At 34.9% G+C, this 20,546-nt stretch overlaps 1 protein-coding gene across 2 annotated transcripts in view; it reads left to right on the top strand.

Moving 5' to 3' along the window:
• Positions 1-20,546, top strand: part of baiap2a (BAR/IMD domain containing adaptor protein 2a) — a 197,556-nt gene that overhangs the window by 171,790 nt on the left and 5,220 nt on the right. For both annotated transcript variants that reach the window (XM_030141211.1, XM_030141212.1), the window contains exons 8-13: positions 6,708-6,950; positions 8,491-8,722; positions 14,266-14,467; positions 14,566-14,634; positions 16,725-16,878; positions 18,240-18,277. In XM_030141211.1, coding sequence (XP_029997071.1) covers positions 6,708-6,950; positions 8,491-8,722; positions 14,266-14,467; positions 14,566-14,634; positions 16,725-16,878; positions 18,240-18,277 — 938 coding nt within the window. The remainder of the gene's footprint in view (positions 1-6,707; positions 6,951-8,490; positions 8,723-14,265; positions 14,468-14,565; positions 14,635-16,724; positions 16,879-18,239; positions 18,278-20,546) is intronic.

Below are 20,546 nucleotides of genomic sequence, written 5' to 3'. Positions count from 1 at the left end.
ATATTTTTACCTCTTTGCATGAAATGATTGCGACTGTGATTTATTATTGACATTTAAAGTGTAACTAGGACTCAGTATGTAACCATTTTACCTGGTCAAAGGTGGTTACATGTGTACAAATAGGAATAAAAAGAGGAATTTGTCTGAAAATGAAAATATTCCAACTTTATGGGCAACAGAGTACGTAAGTGCTTTTAATTGAGAGTGTGGTTTCAACCAGCTCTACATGTAAAGTGTCATGAGGTAACTTTTGTTATGATTTGGTGCTATATAAATAAAATTTTATTTATTTATTTATTTATTCATTTATTTATTCTCTTAAACCCACCACCACCACCCCTCTTTGGAGGACAGCTTTATTTTTAATTACAGCTTGTGTTTAAGCAACAATCTCCAACTTCTTTATTATTTATTTGTTTATTTGTTTATTTAGCAGGGACAGTACACATTAATGAACATATCTGTCAATGTGCCAGTCTTAGCAAAAACTTATTTTTCAACTGTTGTCCCTGGGTAAGAAGTAACGTGCCAGCATTCATAGAATTAGAAATATTTTGATTGATTGATTGATTGAAATTCAACACAGAAAGGCTCCAGAACAATCAGGAATTGAACCCTCCAGCTGTGACCAGTACGCAGGAACATGGAATATGCGGAGTTAATTTCATTTATAAATACAGTGTACATTCAGATCTGTAACACATCCAAGAAAAGGTTGTGACAAAAAAATTACATAAACATATGATAATGTAAAAACAGATGGTAATCCTGATTTGGTACAACAACAGCATCTAGTAAAGACGGAGTTGTTTAGGGGCAAAAATGAACAAGGATCTCCTGTTTGTCAATAAACGTGTGTGAAAATTATTGAAATATTTAAAAACAATGTCACTCAAAGAACAGATTTGGTTATATCACACTCTATGGTGCAGAACAGAAGGATAATTTCAAGGAATCTGAATATATTTCAGTGCATAAAGGGATCTGTGACACTTTGATCTGTGATCCCTCAGACGATACTGCACCAAGCGCTGTTGTTCTTCTGTAGCCCATAGATCCACACGGACTCAGGATTACTAAGAGAAACTTTTATCGAATATGGCAGTATGGAGTTACATACTGAAATGCCTGTTCAAACATTTCTGCGGCTGAAGGAAGCTTTATGCAAAGTGTTGTCGACTTCTTTGGGCTCTGAGGAATGAACCTGGAATGTAGAATTATGGGTCTTTTTTGAAGTAAATGGGTGCTGTGTGCCTTGGACCAAAAACAAAATAAGCACAAGAAACATGACCAACAGGACAGATGATGTGATCACATAACCTGGTAGAGATAATAAAAGATCATTAAGGGGTCCGAAGGTCTGGAATGATATTGAAAACTCTATAAAAAAAAATCTCTTTTAATATATTTAAAAAGCATCTTAAGCAACAACTGTTGCTGCTCTATGATTAGTGTAACCTCATATGGCCTGATGAACCAAAACAAAAAAGGAAACATTAACAAACAGAGCTACTTCAAAAATATGCCTGACCCTAAAACCCACATGGCTGATACACAAATCATGTAAACTCTTTATTTTTGTGGAGAAAACCCCATGTCTGACTATTAAATTATCTGAGAATATTGGAATATGCTTACTACAATAGGACTCAGAAAAGGAAATGGAATGAAACATCATTAGATAGATAGGTAAATATTTTAAATATGTTTGTAGTTATGTAGAACATTTTAATTTATTAAAGATTATAATATAAAATGCGTCTCTTATCACATGTTTAAGGGCCCCCATTTATAAGCTGAGGACTGCTTCTGGGGTGTCCTATTACAAAATGTATCTTGTAAAGGACCTGTCGATTTTAACTGTTGTAATAATTTTGTAATAAATTGATTGATATATTTACAGTCGACAGTTGAGTCCATAGTACACAAATGAGTGTTAGTTTTGTGTTTGTTAATGTGTTTTTGGTCTTAGAACTCATCTGAAACATGTCTCAGGGTAATACAGGGTGTCCATAAAATCTCTTTATAATTTAACCCATTTATTAGACAAGCAAATGAAAAGACAAATCTGTGGAAATTATTACCCCGCCCCCCAAAGGGGAGGCGAGGGGTATTGTTTTTGGTTGGGTTTGTTTGTTTGTTTGTTTCTTTGTTAACACTCTTGCAGCAAAACTATCGGTTAGATTCATACCAAATTTGGTTCATAGATTGCCTGTGACCCAGAATAGATTTCTTTTCATTTTGGGGAAAAATAGGTCAAAGTTTAAATTTTTTAGGAATTTTTATAAATCTTCTTTTTTTCCCCATTTACTTACAATGAGCGAAATTTCGAATGTCTGTAGCAGCAAAACTATTGGTTGAATTCATGCCAAATTTGGTTTATAGATTGCCAGTGACCCTGAGTAGATGTCATTACATTTTGGGAAAAGTAGGTCCAAGTTAAAAATTTTTAATGAATTTTTTATTCCCACTTACTTACAATGAGCAAAATTTCAAACGTCTATAAAAACATCAGTTTTGTTGCAATTTACTTCAAACTTGGCACATATATAGAGGCAATTGATATGCTGACATCAGCACATGCATAGACATGATGACATCAGCTGGATCAATGCCAAAATAAACTACAATGCATGCAAGGGGCGGGGTTTGTTGTACCTGGCACCACTTGTTACAAAATGAAAAGGAGATACAGAAGGGGTTTTTAATACTCATTTAATACACCCCTATATGGAGAACCATTAGTTATATGATGGATAGATAGATAGATAGATAGATAGATAGATAGATAGATAGATAGATAGATAGATAGATAGATAGATAGATAGATAGATAGATAGATAGATAGATAGATAGATAGATAGATAGATAGATAGATAGATAGATAAGAATCTGGATAACTGTTTTTAATTTTTTTTTTTTAATGACTTGCATTTTTTTTTTCTTTTTCTAAACAAATCACATCATCACACATCAAATATGAACATTAGAGCATTGTTAAATTACCCACCTGTAACCAGAAGGGGTCTTTATATCGATATAGTGGCGTTTTTATCCTGCACACATCAACTTTGAGTATCCATGTATATAATATATACATACACCATAAATATCTATACAGAGTTGTCTAAACTGTTTCTAATTTCTTTCCATGTTTGCTCTAGTAAAGTATAGATAACCAAAATTTCTACTTAACTAAGGAAACAAAGTATTTGTACTTTATTTGACACCTCTGAGCATAAATAAGAAGGAAGTTTCCCCAAAACCGCTTTGTAAATTAAAATATACCAGTGACTGAACCGATGAGCAGATAGTGATGACCAGTTTACTTTTCTGTAAAGATTCAAGATTCGAAAGTTTATTTGCCATTTGTGCATATACACATAAGAACTCTTGTGTGGTCATTCAGAGTCAGATAAAAGATACATAAAAAAAAAAAATATATATATATATATATATATATATATATATATATACAGGGTGGGGAAGCAAAATTTACAGTGAACATTTAGTTGTTTTTTCTCAGCAGGCACTATGTCAATTGTTTTGAAACCAAACATATATTGATGTCATAATCATACCTAACACTATTATCCATACCTTTTCACAAACTTTTGCCCATATGAGTAATCAGGAAAGCAAACGTCAAAGAGTGTGTGATTTGCTGAATGCACTCGTCACACCAAAGGAGATTTCAACAATAGTTGGAGTGTCCATAAAGACTGTTTATAATGTAAAGAAGAGAATGACTATGAGCAAAACTATTACCAGAAAGTCTGGAAGATACTATTAAAGAAGAATGGGAGAAGTTGTCACCCGAATATTTGAGGAACACTTGCGCAAGTTTCAGGAAGCGTGTGAAGGCAGTTATTGAGAAAGAAGGAGGACACATAGAATAAAAACATTTTCTATTATGTCAATTTTCTTGTGGCAAATAAATTCTCATGACTTTCAATAAACTAATTGGTCATACACTGTCTTTCAATCCCTGCCTCAAAATATTGTAAATTTTGCTTCCCCACCCTGTATATATATAAAAAGACATAAGATAGAAAAAAGATATTTAAAAAAAAGCCATGTATATCTATAATTTTATACATACATATATATATATATATATATATATATATATATATATATATATATATATATATATATATATATATATAAAAGTGCATAAAAACCTTATATAAAAGGGGAAAGATGAGACCATTGTGTATTTCACTGACCCAGGAGACAATAAATAAATAATTAATAAAATAATAAAGAGCCTTTGTGTGCACCCTGTTTGTGTAGATCTAATTTTTTTAAAACATACCTCATTCCCATTGAGTCATCCTGTTGATTGTAGCCGACTACTCTCCATCTGTCACCTCCGTTTTCTTTTAAACTTATCTGCTGTGTGCGATTGTTCGGCAAAAAGAGCATACGAGGAGATATATAATTCAAAGTCGCATTAGCTTTGACCGCTCATGGGGGCCTCTTCATTTTAAAAATTCATTAAGACTGTAGACAATACCCCAGATGACAGCTGTATCTGAAGCTGTAATCCATCATTGCACCTTTGAGTGTCTGGCCACCTTTTAGAGTGGGAACAGCCTGGCTCATTTAGCTGCACAAAGAAATTGCAGTGTAAAAAAAAAAAAAAAAAAAAAGACATCAATATGCGGAATCTAGTGCAGCGTTTTGGCTCAAACCAAAGCTCAAAGCACTGTACAAGGCTGGAGTTGCAGAATGACTCTCCCCCACATTGTTTACAACCGCAGTCACTGGAGAATTTCCTAATACCTCCTTGTTATTTTCAAATAGCTGCTGACATTTGAAGCGGAGAACCTTTGAATCCTCCTATATCATACCATTAAAAGCAATGAAGTCTTGTTTGGTGTCTTTTTTTGGACTTCTTTAATAGACGCGCTTGTTATTGTGTGTGTGTGTCTGTGTGTGTTTGTGTCTGCGTGTGCTATCGAAAACCACGAATTTGATAGTCTTGGGTAATGGAGTACATTCGTCTCATGGGATTACTGGTGGGTGTGAACTGCCAGCCTCGAGACGTGGCTAGAGAAGGACTGTTTTTGTGTGTGTGTGTGTGTGTGTGTGTGTGTGTGTGTGTGTGTGTGTGTGTGTGTGTGTGTGTGTGTGTGTGTAGAGTGTACCGCCACTTCTTTTTTCAACATGGAGTCTAGTCATTAATCAGGATGGGGGTGTGCGTGGGAAGAGTTCACCTTCAGCAAACTGAAGAACCCTCTCCCAGTGGGTTCCTTGTGTATGTTTGTCTGGGAGGAGAATACGTGTGTGTTTGTGTTAGAGAGGGAGATGAACCGAGCTGGAAATGGATGCATAAAAAGGGACACCATTATCTGCGCTTTTAACATGTCTGCATTTACAACTGTGTGAATGTCTGTCCCTCCATTAAAAATCTATTTCATAGCTGTGCGAGATGCTCAGGTGGGCAGCTCGGTCGTGTGCTGCCGTTCCCCTGCCTCACCCACGCACCACATTATCATAGCTGAGAAAGGCCACTGGTCAAGGATACACAGGGAGGAAAAAACCTTTAAGGGCTACTTTTTTCATCAGAATGTACAGGATGTGAAAGGTTTAGCAAAGAAAATCCTCAAATGTTTTTTTTTTTTCTTCATGGCACATTGTAGTTGCAGAATTTTAATGCCTGTTTTGTTTTTGTTTTTTTTTCTTATGTATCTGGTGTGTCAGGGTGTTTGCAAGTTTTTAAAAAATGCTTAAAATGTGAGTTTTCAGTTGTAAATTAATTGCAACAATATTTTATGTATTTAATCAAACTTGTTTTCGTTCTCTTCTGTGTAAGTCACTTTAAAATTACCGTTGAGCCTAATATTATTGACTTATACTTGTCAATATTGTCTTAGCCTTGTCCACATGCAGACTGAAACATTAGCATGTCCCCATCTACTAAGGTCCCTTGGGTCTGCTTCTATTCTATTCTATTCTATTCTATTCTATTCTATTCTATTCTATTCTATTCTATTCTATTCTATTCTGTTCTGTTCTGTTCTTTTCTGTTGTATTCTATTCTATTCTATTCTGTTGTATTCTATTCTGTTGTATTCTGTTCTGTTGTATTCTATTTTGTTCTGTTCTATTCTATTTTGTTCTGTTCTATTCTATTCTGTTCTGTTCTGTTGTATTCTATTCTATTCTGTTGTATTCTGTTCTGTTGTATTCTATTCTATTCTATTCTATTCTATTCTGTTGTATTCTGTTCTGTTGTATTCTATTTTGTTCTGTTCTATTCTATTTTGTTCCGTTCTATTCTATTCTGTTCTGTTCTGTTGTATTCTATTCTATTCTGTTGTATTCTGTTCTGTTGTATTCTATTTTGTTCTGTTGTATTCTATTCTATTCTGTTCTGTTCTGTTCTGTTCTGTTCTGTTATGTTCTGTTATGTTATTACCTCCACCAACGAGGTTATGTTTTTGTCGGCGTTGGTTTGTTTGTTTGTTTGTCTGTCTGTGTGTCTGTCTGTCTGTCCGTGTGCAAGATAACTCAAAAAGTTATGGACGGATTTGGATGAAAATTTCAGGAAATGTTGATACTGGCACAAGGAACAAATGATTAAATTTTGGTGGTGATCAGGGGTGGGCGGGGGGGTGGGGGGTCACTGATCTGCCTTGGTGGAGGTCTGCGCTCTCCGAGTGCTTCTAGTATTCTCTTATATTCTCTTTCTATCTCAGGGTAAGGACCTTCTGACACAGAAGATCCCCGTATGGCAGCAGGCCTGCTCGGACCCCAACAAGCTGCCGGAGAGGGCCATGCTCCTGGCCCAGCAGATGGGCTCTGCCGCCCTGGGGGGCACCAGCCCTCTGCATTCCTCCAAATCCAACCTGGTTATCTCAGACCCCATCCCAGGGGCCCAGCCTCTCCCTGTGCCCCCAGAGCTGGCTGTGTTCATGGGTAGTGGCCTGGGACACCCAGCGGTGAGTCTGTCATTACCTCCACCAGGAGGTATTGTGATCACTTTGCTTTGTGCGTTTGTCTGTTTGTTCGTCTGTTAGCAAGATAACTCAAAAAGTTATGGATTTATTTTCAGGAAATGTTGATACTGGCACAAGGAACAAAGGATTACATTTTAGTGGTGATCGGGGGGGGGTCAGGTCTGTCTAGATGGAGGTCTGCGCTCTCCGAGTGCTTTTCTAGTTTGGTTTAGTGTTCAGGTAGTAATGCTGTGTTGTGATGTGTGTACTTTGTTATTTTGCACACAGTCTGAATGTTGCATTGTAACTTAACCCATAAGGACCCAGTGTTTTTTTCTCTATATTAACCTCTCTTAAGTAATTTATCACGATTTATTATAAAATGATCATCTTTAGTTTGAGTTTTTTCAGTGTAAATCATGTGATCATGTAGATGTTAATTAAAGCTTAGAGTAAATTCAAAAGTTATTTTGTCAAGAACAGAGAAAACTGAAGAAACAGTGAATTTTTCAGTAAAATCTAACATTAACTGAATATAAACCAAGTGTGTCCATCCACCATGATTTTGGTAGATGGTGTTTATTTGGGTCTTTATGGGTTAAAGACCTAAATAAACACCAGGGACCAAAATCATCTACTGATCTAAAACGTTTAGTTCCTGTTGATCCACTAATCCTATCAATCCATGTAAATAATTGATGTAAAATAGTTTTTCATCTTTTCATGGTCATCAGATATGACCCATTTGGATGTTCAGAGGCTCCATAATTACCATGGAAACACTGTCATCTTCTACAACATTGATTCACCAGTAAAACCCATGGAGTTGGATCAATGACAGTGGATGGAGACACTGGGTTTATGTTCAGTTGATGATAGATTTTACTGAAAAAGCCACTTTTTCTTCAGTTTTCTCTATTTTTGGTATAATAACCCTCAAATGTAATCTGAGCATGATGATTAAAGTGCATGATAAATATAAGAAAATACCTGATTTTCACTGAAAAAATGCGAAATGGAGGGATAATATTATGACAAATGGTGATAAAACACTTAGGAAAGGTTAAATAGAGAGAAAAATTAATTTGATAACTGACACAACAGTAGCACTGGGTCTTTATGTGTTAAAGTGGAAGGAAATATAAAGGATTTTTTTGTGCTTCTCTTGAATTTCAAACTAATATAAAACTCAGTCACTTTACTTTTTAGTTTAGTAGTACCGCTGAGAAGTTCGAAGGCGTTCTGTACTAATGACATCCACATTTGCCCATTGTAAAAAAGCAAATCAAAGAAATATCTCTGCTGCTTCTCTTAGGGATGGCACTCGAGTTAATGAGCTGTTTAGTTCTTCATTTCATGCTGAGCAGCAGCTGACAGACTAAATTTAAACAAACTCTCCTTAGACTTATCTCCCCCAAGTAAACACGTATCTGAATGAAGAAAACCTCTTGAATTCTGTTAACGCTCGTCATTAATTCTGACATATTTTCAGCTGAAGTTATTTGGATGATGCCTAATTGATTCCATCCTTCGTTTATCTCAGAGGCTGATGGGCCCTGACGGTATGTCCATGGTCAACGGGACAACAGGGGTCCACGGGGAGGAATACTGGACGGACGGAGGGAACATGTCCGTGTCCCAAGTCAGGCCTTCGTCTCCTCAGGCCCAGGCGCAGGGTCAGTCCCAGGCCCAGCCCCAGAGACAGGTCAGCGATGTGTACTCCAACACCCTCCCTGTCCGCAGGCCTGCCCCCGCCAAGAGCAAGAACCCCGTGGGTAAGATATCAGCCCGCTCCTTATGCTGCCTTCAAGTGCTGTGGGAATTATGATAAACACTACTTATTAGCTCAAAAATTGCACATGTTTATGTTTATGTTTATGCATTTGGCAGATGCTTTTTTCCAAAGCGACTTACAGGGGAAATCCAATCAAATCACTCAATCAATCAAATTTTATTTATATAGCACCAGATCACAACAAAAAAGTTATCTCATGACACTTTATGTTTAGAGTTGGTCAAAACCAGACTCTAAGCCAATTTATGTTTATGTTTATGTTTACGCATTTGGCAGACGCTTTTTTCCAAAGCGACTTACAGGGGAAAACCAATTAAATCACTCAATCAATCAAAATTTTATTTATATAGTGCCAGATCACAAAAAAAAAGTTATCTCTTGACATTTTATACATAGAGTTGGTCAAAACCAGACTCTAAGTCACTTTACAGAAACCCAACAGAATCCTCCAGGAGCAAACACTTGTGACTGGTGACAGTGGTGAGGAAAAACTTCCCTTTAAGAGCAGAAACCTGGAGCAGACCCAGACTCCTGGAGGATGGACGTCTGCCTTGACCAGCTGGGGTTAAAGAGAGAGGGTAAAGGAGGAGAAAAAGAGAGAGCAATAGAGATAGAGACTGGGGGAGAAGGGGGGAGTAGGGGAAGACACATGGAGGCAGTTGAGGATAGGTGAGTGAGGATGATGAAGGCAGGAGAGAGGCAGGACCACCGCAGCAGGTCCAGAGATAATCGTGGGAAAATCTGCGATAATCCTGGGAAAAACCTTATTAAAATATTTAAAATGGAATGTCTGACAGTGCTAGGACAGGAGGTGCTCTCGGAAGAGCTGGGTCTTCAGGAGCTTCTTGAAGATAGGCAGGGATGCCTCAGTTCTCGTAGTGCTCGGTAGAACGTTCCATCAACGTGGAACGACCCATGAAAAGACAAATGAATGCCCCCTCATGTTGTATTTTCCACTGGGGAACTGGGAAAAAATTTAATACACGAGCTGCAGAGGTGAAAATGACCTTTGAACTTTCCAACATGGCATGGAGGGATTAATCGCGAATGATAAACACTGCTTTTATTAACATTCTGCTCCTGTTCGCTGATTATTTTGCACATTTATAGTAAAAAAGTGGAGTTTTCATGTTCTCCTCATGTGTTTGGGTTCTGTCCAGGTACTCCAGCTTCCAAAGACATGCATTAATAGGTTAATTAGCTAATGTACACTAAAGCTAAATTGCCCATAGGTGTGAATGTGAGAGTGATTGGTTGTTCATCTCTATATGGGTGCTTCTATGAAACTGGTTCCTAAAAACAGGACACGGGATCTAAAAATTCAAACCAGATGTAGACTAATGTTGTGAAGCAAGTTTGGAAGCACTTTGGGTCTGTTTTAAAAATAAATATTTACTGAGATAAAAGAGAAACTATTTTTCAGATAAAACACATTTTTGTATATTTTTTTCATAATATTTTTAATACAAAAATCTGCATGTAACACGGTAAAAAAAAGACATGAAAATTACGCGTTACTATTTTTGGAATGTCTTTTTATTCTCTCACAGGTACATTTTGGGAATCCAAGTAATTGCGCAAGGCAGAGTGTTTCACAAAAATGACCGCTGTTGCAAAATCACTCAATATATATATTTGTGTTTTAAATGGGCAGGTTCTGCATATGACACCAGTGAAACCTTGAATGAGACTGAGATTCATGAAAAACTCACATGTCTGGATTTGAAAAACCACTAGGATCGACAAATTTAACACAGTGTCTTTATTTATAGCAGTATATAAGACCATTTATAGCCATATTTTCTGATCAAATGCGCTGACACGTAGGTAGATTTTCATGTCCCAGTTTTGATCCTATTTTTGGCCCCAATATGTTATTAAAATTCATCAATTTTTGGATGGCTCAGAGTGAGAGTATATATATATTTTTTTAATTTATCTGAGGTCATCATTGGGTACATCCCGGGGGGTAATATGTCTAAATTTCTCTTTTATTATTGAGTCTAAAAAGCTGGGAAAATGCCACATACCAAAATAAACCCAGTTTCATGTATATATCAGTTATATGTATATTCTCTCTGAGACATATATGCATAGAAATATATACAGGATAAAGTTCAGAAGATGATTGAATGAATGAATGAAAAAATGCTGTAGCAGATGAATTAACACGCCCAAAAATTATTTCACCCAAGTTGCAGGTTACGATAAATTTTGTCAGCCATTTTTCATTTCACTACAAAAATAAAAGCACTTGAACACAACACACTGTAATTTCGAATTCAGAAGTGGAAAGGATCTTCCTGATGGCACATGAAGGCAGCACTACTGTCAAAAAGAAAAAAAAAAAAAAATAGTGGTGATATCCTCTTAGGAACAAAATATATTGTCATGTAATATAATAATGACTCAGGAGTTTTGATATTATTAGCGTCATACCATAATTGCCTCATATTTTTTCACCAAATTGTGATTTCTGCATAAAATGAAGCAGCAGTGTTAAGAGAGTAAAGTTACACAGATGTCATAATTTGGCCAAAAATATGAGTTTATTTAATTATGCTGTGAGGCGAACAATATGTGACTGTTACTAAATGACCACTGTGTCCATGCCTGTTTTTTCTAGGGACCCACTTATTATATGTGACTAACTATCATGACCCAGTTCAGAACAGGCATTATCTAGATGAATGGCTTTAAAACTGTAACATCTGCTGATAAATACTGACCTAGATGGCTTAATTAATTTTTATCTCAACCAGTGTTTCCTAAACTTTTTTTTATTATTATTATTATTATTATTATTACTCCCAGGGACCCACTTCTTTAAAATGAGACTCCTCAGCTTTATCTTCATGCATAAAAGACCACACCTGGGGATTTTTACTCCTCTTTCAACACCACTTTAACTTCAATGGGTAATAGTCATTTTGAAGAGATAAAGCTTTGTTGAAAAATATCATCATATGCACATGTTAATGAAACAAACACATATTTTTTAATGTTTTATAAATGAGACTAAATAAATGCATTCAGGTGAAGAACAGAATATTTGACATGTACTGGGTTCTGTTTGCAAGTGCCAGTTAAATGTGCAATTATCTGAATTTTCTAAACATTCTATCAAAACCACACGCCTTTGTTTTGAAATACTTCAAATACAGAAGCTTTTTTTTTTTTTTTTGGCCGACCTATATAAAATCTCCTGTGGATTGTAACCCACTCTTGCTCTACAAAGCACATTCAGAGCTTATAATGTAAATTAGTTTGTCTGTGTGCATAATGACTGCACCTAAACACGTGTATTCCCAAACACTCCTGTTACTTTCACACCTATTTTTCACTTTTCTGACTCACTTTTCAGTTGAATGTAACCCCCCCTCCCTCCCACTGACTGAATAACCACCACTTTTAGTTTAGTAAACATTACAATACTCACCCTACGTCAGTGCAATTATCACAAACCACGCACCTTGTTTTTAATTTTTCCTTGTATATTTCCTATATTACCTGTAAATGCCCACTTTATGTTGTACATATGTCTTTCGTCTATATTATAGAGTTTGCTTTTGGTATATTTTAATATTTCCTCTTGTTTGTATATTACCACTATTTCTTTGGTACAATTTGTGCTATATTTTCACCAAAACTGGCCTGTCAAAGGGTCCAATCCAGAATAATGGCATAATAACCTATGAGTAATGACTCCAAATTTTCTTCTTGTTTAATGTGAAAAACATGATATTACATAATGCCTATAACACTGGGTTACAAAAAAATGTTTTTGCAAGTTGTCTAGGATTTTTCAACTGAATTAGGACCATTTTGCACCGCTAAATCCAAAAATGACATCTGTTTTTCTCAATCAGGTCAGGTTTTTTTGCTAATTTGATTTTGAAAAATTTGATCTTCTCACAAAATTGATTACATTTTTGTGACTTTATCAGTTGATTTTTTTTATATAGTTCTCACCCAAAATAGGTTTTAAGAGAAAAAAAATCCTTTTCTAACAGGATGTATTTATTATTTATTATGTATTCACCGCAAATGTAGCAGAATACGTCAGGCTTATTTTTGCAAGATCTTCTAGTCGAAGCCATTTCATTCACCTGTAATATTAAAAAAAAAAATCATAAATTGGCCAAAGTAAAATCTTTAGAACTCGTTTATTGCAAGAAATATGAAAGAATTTTGTATCATATGTGAAAATGCCCATAAATGTAAGCAAAAATGTTAAAAAGCCAATATGTAGCATAATTCAGAAAGTTGACCTGATTGAGCAAAATTAATGTGATTTTTGGATTCAGCACACCAAAATTATCCTAAATCAGCTCAAAAAACTTAAAAAATAAATTTTTTGTTGACCAGTGTAATTAATGACAACTCCATTTTTTTTTCTATCTGTTTTAGTGCAAAAACATTAAACATAAACAAACTATGCTTTAACAATAAAATGTGAATAATCTGAACAAATATGAACAACCGAGACATCTTTAAAGAAAATGAAGTGTCATTTTAACAATATTCTGCCTCTTACTAAATGTTTTGTGCCTTTGTAGAGCCATAATGCACATGTAGAAATGGTAAGTTGAGGCATAATATTGTTAAAATTGCATTTATTTTTCTTAAGAAATTTTAGTTTTTTCAGGTTATTCACATCTTTTTATTTGGATTTTTTGTAAATGTAAATATTTTCATTATTTAATGTTTTGTTTTGGGGGTTTTTTGCACTAAAATAAAGAGAAAATTTGCAGTTGTCATTATTTATCGGCTATTATGCTATTATTTTACTGGTCTGGCCTGCAACGAAACTGATTTTCATTGCTTCTGTAACAGTGAAAATAAAGTCCTATTCTATTCTATTCTATTCTGTTCTTTTCTATTATATATTTTCTTTTCTATTCTATTCTTATCTATTCTGTTCTGTTATATTATTTTTTTCTATTCTTTTCTATTCTATTCTGTTCTATTATATTCTTTTCTTGTCTTTTCTATTCTTTTCTATTCTGTTGTTTTGTTCTTTTCTATTCTATTTTGTTCTATTATTTTCTTGTCTATTCTATTCTGTTATATTCTATTCTCTTCTTTACTATTCTATTTTGTTCTATTATATTCTTTTCTTGTCTTTTTTATTGTATTCTGTTCGATTCTGTTCTTTTCTATTATAATATATTCTATAATATATTCTTTTTTATTCTATTCTGTTTTGTTCTATTATATTCTTCTGTATTCTGTTCTATTCTATTCTATTCTATTCTGTTCTATTATATTCTTTTCTTTTCTATTCTATTCTGTTCTTTTCTATTATATTTTTTTCTTTTCTTTTCTATTCTGTTCTATTCTACTCTGTTCTGTTCTATTCTGTTCTATTATATTCTTTTCTTGTCTTTTCTATTCTTTTTTATTCTATTGTTTTGTTCTTTTCTATTCTATTTTTGTTCTATTATTTTCTTGTCTTTTCTATTCTTTTCTTATCTGTTCTTTTCTATTATAATCTATTCTATTCTACTCTAAACTCCACAGGGGAGACACGGACCCTGCCCAGGTCTAGTTCTATGGCAGCAGGTCTGGAAAAGAACGGGCGCTCCCGTGTCCAGGCCATCTTCTCCCATGCCGCAGGGGACAACAGCACCCTGCTCAGCTTCTCTGAGGGAGACGTCATTACCCTGCTAGTGCCTGAAGCCCGTGACGGCTGGCACTATGGGGAAAACGAGAAGAACAAGATGTAAGTCACGAGTTCATGTATTGTGTTTGGCCTGAAACTGTACTGTGACACTGGATAAATATTTGTGCTAAGTTGACGGAGTTGTTCACTCTTCTCAGGCGAGGCTGGTTCCCGTTCTCCTACACACGTGTGCTGCCTGAAAGTGACGGCGAGAAGCTCAAAGTCAAGTACGCAGCGGTTATTTACCATCAAGTGTTAAAGCTTATTGAGTAGAATAGAACAGAATGTCTTTATTGTCATTGTACAGGTATGACAAAATTAAAAAAGTGCAATTGTCCCAGGTGTCATAAAAATGTATAAATAATGTATATAAAAAATTATAAAAACTAAAATGTAAAAGAAAAACCCTGACGGCATAAATATCTAAAAAAAAAAAAAAAACAGCATAAAAAAGGGTCAGGGTTTTTCTTTTATTCAGGGTTTTTCTTTCATATTTTCTATTTTTCATACTGTTTTTTTATATTTATGCCTTCAGGGTTTTTCTTTTACATTTCAGTTTTTATACTCTTATATACATTTTCATACTTTTCCATGGCACCTAGGACTGGTGCAATTTTTTTTTTTTTTTAATTCTCTTTTTATTGAAAGAATTTAGATTTTTTTCACACATTGAAAAAACAAACAATTACACAAACTATACACATCCAGAGAGTGGGTGTTTAAAAAAAAAAAAAAGAAAAAAAAAAACATTTACAGCAGCTCTTCATGGTCCTGGCATACAGGATCTCACAGTAAAGAATCAATGTATAAATAAAGATAAATAAAAACACAAAAACATATTTCCTTCAGAGGATTTTTGGGTTCATATTCATGCATTCATCTCAGCAAAATCAGATCTCAGAGGCTTCACATATCTCACCCATCCCTCCCAGTGTTGCACAAAACATTAATTTTCAAATTTACAGCAAAGGTTATTCTTTCCATCCTACAAATTCCCATGGTTATGTCTATCCAATTATTTATTGTCGGTTCTTCTTGTGTCATCAATCGTTTAGTTATTGCCTTTTTTCCTGCAGCTAGTAATATGCTGAATAAGTATCGGCCAAAATTTACTTACGGGGTCAAATGAGTGGCCATTTTTGTGGAAAAAAAAAAAAAAAAGTTGCAAGAAATGCATAGAACTGTGTTGAAATAATGCTAATACATTTGTGCACAGACTACTGATATTATTTGATAGAGGAAGCTATATTTTCAGAAATATTGGATTTGGAATAGCACGTGTATGTGAAAACTTTTGCTGGTGGACGGATGTGACATTACCCATGATGCTCTGGTCAGTACCAGTACTTTATTAGTAATAAACTTATATACTTACTATTGCTAATTCTCCTCTTATTCATAAATGTTAGTATTGTGGATCTAAAACAATAACAGCTGACACAAAAACACAAAATGTGGCAGTGGACAGATGTGACATGGTTGTTGTGGATCCCATCATACTGATGCTCGGCAGCCATGTCACCATTTCCACAAATGATCCCTGTGCAAAAACTAGTATCAGAATTATTTATTGTATAGTTTATCATCATACTAAAGAGTAAATAACAATATAGAATTGTTATTTCTTTATAAAAATGCTTATTATTAGAAAACTGTTAATTTAAAAAGTGACGTGACATTCTTCATGTATGTATTGGCGTAACATAAGCAGGATGGATCATCACCATACTCCATATTGCAACCTGTAAAAATAAAACATGCGATATGTAGGATAGAATCTTGTAAGAAATACTGGGGAATCTAAAAGAATAGAATATTTGTTTTTCAGGTAAATTCAGTTCAAATATAACTTGGCCATTTGTGACATGAAAATATAGCATTAATTGTGATGAAATTGGACATTTTTGAGCTGAAAACATAGTTCATATGACCATCAACATGTTGTAACAGAACTGAAATCCTGTAAATTTGCAGAACTTGCATTTACCAACACAAAGTTCCTTTGGGGATTCACTTATATCGATTTCTTCTGCACAAAGACAGAAATGAGACCTCTAAGCAAATTTTAGCCGTTATTTGTTTATGTTTTTAACCTCTGGAGAAATTTATCCCAAATATATGGTTTTGAAATCAAATGGTACGTAGGTGGGTGCACTTTTTTTTTAATTTCATCGTACCTGTACAATGACAATAAAGACATTCTATTCTATTCTATTCTATTCTATTCTATTCTATTATATTATATTATATTATATTATATTATTGAGCCCAAGTGACTCTAAGTGAGTCTGAGGTCTTCATTGTATTATGTTGTCAGTCTGCACCATGGGAAGAGTAGCAGCACAGGGAACTTGTTGGAGAGTGATGCATCACTGCCTACACCTGACTATGGCCTGACTGCCCGACTCCTGGCACAGAGCCTAGCGCAGACCCGCCCACGCCCATACAGCATGGCAGGCTTTGGCACACAGGTATGAACAATTCAACATGTGTAGTATCTGTGAACAGCTACATTTTTACACTTGTTACACTTACTCAGCTAAATTGCGGTCCCATCTGGTTTGGTTTTAAGTTGCATAATTGGATATGAGTAATCCTGCAGTAACGAGAGGAAGGTTTTCACTCAGGTTCTGCTGCCCCCTAGTGTTGGAAGTGACTGTAGCAGCCAATTCAACACAAAGCAGACACGCATAAAGGAGGGAGCATGAAAGTTTTGGAAAAAAGTTTCTCTCATAGTTGAATTTTAGAGTATGTTCAAAGGCACATAATCATGTCAGATAAGAAACACATGAGGAAACATATAAAAAGCCTAAGATGAGTTCCCTAACCGGTCGGTACTGGAATGATTCTAGTGAAACTTGTTTGTGTGATATCCATGCACTTTTATGATTTGCATGTGTTTTGAAATTTTTTTCTGTCAGTAAAACATTATTACTGTAAAATGCAGTCTGTATGTTTAGTGAGATGAACAAAAGACATTTGGCAATAACTTAATTGCTTGATATTAGAGGCCTTTGTGTAATTTTCAGATTTTTTTTTTTTTTTTCAACTTTATAAAACAGTAGCAACACCACTTAAAAAGGACAATTTCATTTTAACCTATAAAGACTCGGTGCTACTTTTGTGAAAATTCCCAAATGAATTTTTCTCTAGATTTAACATTTTTCTAAGTGACTTATCTCCATTTAAACATACAGTCGTGGAAAAATTATTAGATCACCACTTGTTTTCTTCAATTCCTTGTTCATTTTAATGCCTGATACAACTAAAGGTATATTTATTTGGACAAATATAATGATAACAACAAAAATAGCTCATAGTAGTTTAATTTCAGAGCTGATATCTAGCCATTTTCCATGTTTTCTTGATAATAACCAAAATCACTTCGTTCTTATATCAGTACTATGTCATTGTACTGACAAAAACAGTGTTTTTAGGCATTACATGTTTTCTTTCCTGTCTGTTTTAGTCACATGATACACGCAGGAGTTAGTACTTGATTGCATAACCATTGTTTCTGATGACTTTTGATGGACTAAGAATTTTTTCCGCAACTGTACATAATCAGTTATATCTTTTTTTCTACAAGTGATACTGTAATTTTGTGAACAGTTCCATAAAATAGGGTTCTTAAGCTAAAAAAAATAGCCTATTTGAGAAATGATAGGAGAAACTTTAATTTTTGACATTGATATTCACTTTTGCCTGATCTGGCTCAAAAGTCAAGGTCTTGGGGGGAAAAAATAGCTGTTTTGAGAAAGTCTGGAATTTTAATTTGGATAAAGAACAACCACCCCTGTAAAGTGAACATTTCATTTTTGATCTTTTTCAGCCCGCTATTGAGGATTATGACGGTCGCTTTGCCACAAGGTAAGTGCCTTCACTGTTCTGCCTCCTTAGTAATACAATTGATACGACAGGGTGCTGCCATCTGACCTGTTTGAGATGGAGAGCTCAAAATGAACAGGGGAGCTATTACAAGAAGATGTGATAGCCTGTCATCAAGATAAATGGCATGTAACTGGAGATACAAAGTGTTGTAGCACCTACAACAGCTAATCTCACTTCTGTCTCCTTGAAATTCAACATATTCAGATGTAGGTAAAGAAAAAAGAGCGACCAAATGAAACGCAGTCCAAAAATGCTCTTAATTTTGAGAATAACAATTGATGCATGCGGCTGTAATAGAACTGACATCTGTTTCTAAGCTAAAGGTAGGGAGGAGATGTTTTCCTGGAGGCATTTTTACTCTATTGCTTAAATCACCTTCACACCCTGATGCAACCAATTCTATAATGCTCAAACACAAAATAAAACCAATTTCATCCACCTGTGACTAAGGAAAGGGACTGAAAAAACGCCACTCCAATCGTTTTAAACCCTATAATGCCGAACGTATCATATTTGATACATGAGTTTTGAAGTCCTCAGCATGATCAGTGTGCTATTTTTTTTCTTGAAAAACCTGATGTATACAATTAGATACATGCAATACTTGGATAATCCACCAGGGGGAGGAATTTGTTCACTACAGGTCTTTCCAATGACACTTCAAGACTGTCATTAATGAGGAAGGAGGCAGAACTTTGACAATTTTGAAAAGGAATTATACATTTGTTAGACATGTTTGGGTTACATTATGTTTTTGTTTGTTCAAAAATAATAATATTTGAGCATTGAGACCCAATGTATCTAATATGATACAAAATTGAAACTCAAACACAGAAATTGATATCTGAAAAAAAAAAAATTGGGGGTTGTTCAGAAGGACTAATAAAGGCTCCGCTTTCAAGAACTGGAATTTTCTGTCAATGATTTAATGGTTCAGGCTTTATAGGGTTAATGGACATCAACATGGTCAGTGAATTAAATATAAGAAAATACATGATTTACACCAAAAAAATGCAAAAATTGGAAATCATACATAGAAACTGATATTTCCGAATGAATTTGCAAATGAATAATGGGTCAATAATGTAAAGCACTTTGAGTGCCCAAAAAAGCACTATAGAAATCTAATCCATTATTATGATGATGATGATGATGATTATTATTATTATTATTATTATTATTATTATTTGAAAAAGAAATTGGGGGGTTGTTCAGAGGGACCAATAAAGGCTCCGGTTTCAAAGAACTGGAATTTTCTGTTAATTACTTAATGGTTCAGGCTTTACAGGGTTAACCAGCTGATCAAAATGACTGAATGGTGATATGTCTATCAAACTCAACTGCCATTTGTCCCTCCCCCCTCTGCGCATACCCCTCCTCGTGCAAGAATCGTGCGTTCTCGGAGGTTTGGAGCAACTGTACAGGAAACGAAGCTAGAGCCAGAGCTTGGCTAGCTATATTAGCTATATTAGGATGTAAAGTTCTTTTTTTTGTCACTAACATAAATCACTAGAAAATGTTACATTAGCCAAATAGGTATGAATTGAGGCTGTTCTGCCGACAACCTTAATAGTGAAATGCACAGATTACAGTTTTGGGCTGCTAGCCTGACATCAGTCTTACTGCAATCAGCTGTTCTTACTAGCCCGAGATTACTTAGAACACGTATTAAAATAACAAGTGAAAAGCCCAAGGGGGGTGGGGCTAACGGGCAGGTGAGCGGGCAATTAATGCTGCGCCGCACTCATTAACCCTCAGGAAGAAGCAGTGCGCATTCCAGTACTCTGGAGGCGTGGCTTCAGAGGGAAGTCTGAATAAAGGGGTTTGGACTTTTGAATTGAATATTTTCCAAATGTAGCTTCGCTCAAACTGTTTTTCCAGGATCTCCTACTCTACCTTTAATTTCTTTATCAACTGCAAAAAGAGCATTACAGCAAAAAGACAGTAATATTATGAGATTTGTTACCACTGGTTTATAATATGGAACTGGGACTGTGATCATGTATTGCTTTTAGTGTTTACAGACTTTTGTTATTTAAGAAGAGGGGACACATTTAAGAATTACTTTTATTATGGATTAATTTCTTATTTTGTCTTCTGTTTTTTAATGTTATATATCTGTTATATCCAAAATTTCAAGATACACAAAATAATAATATATAAGAAGCTCTAACTTGAGTCTAGTTGGCATTTTTTGGCCTTGGCTGAATGTCTTTAGAGCATTTTAAGGATAAGTTCAAGCAGTAAA

The sequence above is a fragment of the Sphaeramia orbicularis genome, chromosome 8, assembly GCF_902148855.1.
Source record: "Sphaeramia orbicularis chromosome 8, fSphaOr1.1, whole genome shotgun sequence".
Lineage (NCBI taxonomy): Eukaryota > Metazoa > Chordata > Actinopteri > Kurtiformes > Apogonidae > Sphaeramia > Sphaeramia orbicularis.
Note: the sequence above shows the minus strand (reverse complement) of the source record. Positions and strands in the feature narration are given on the sequence as shown.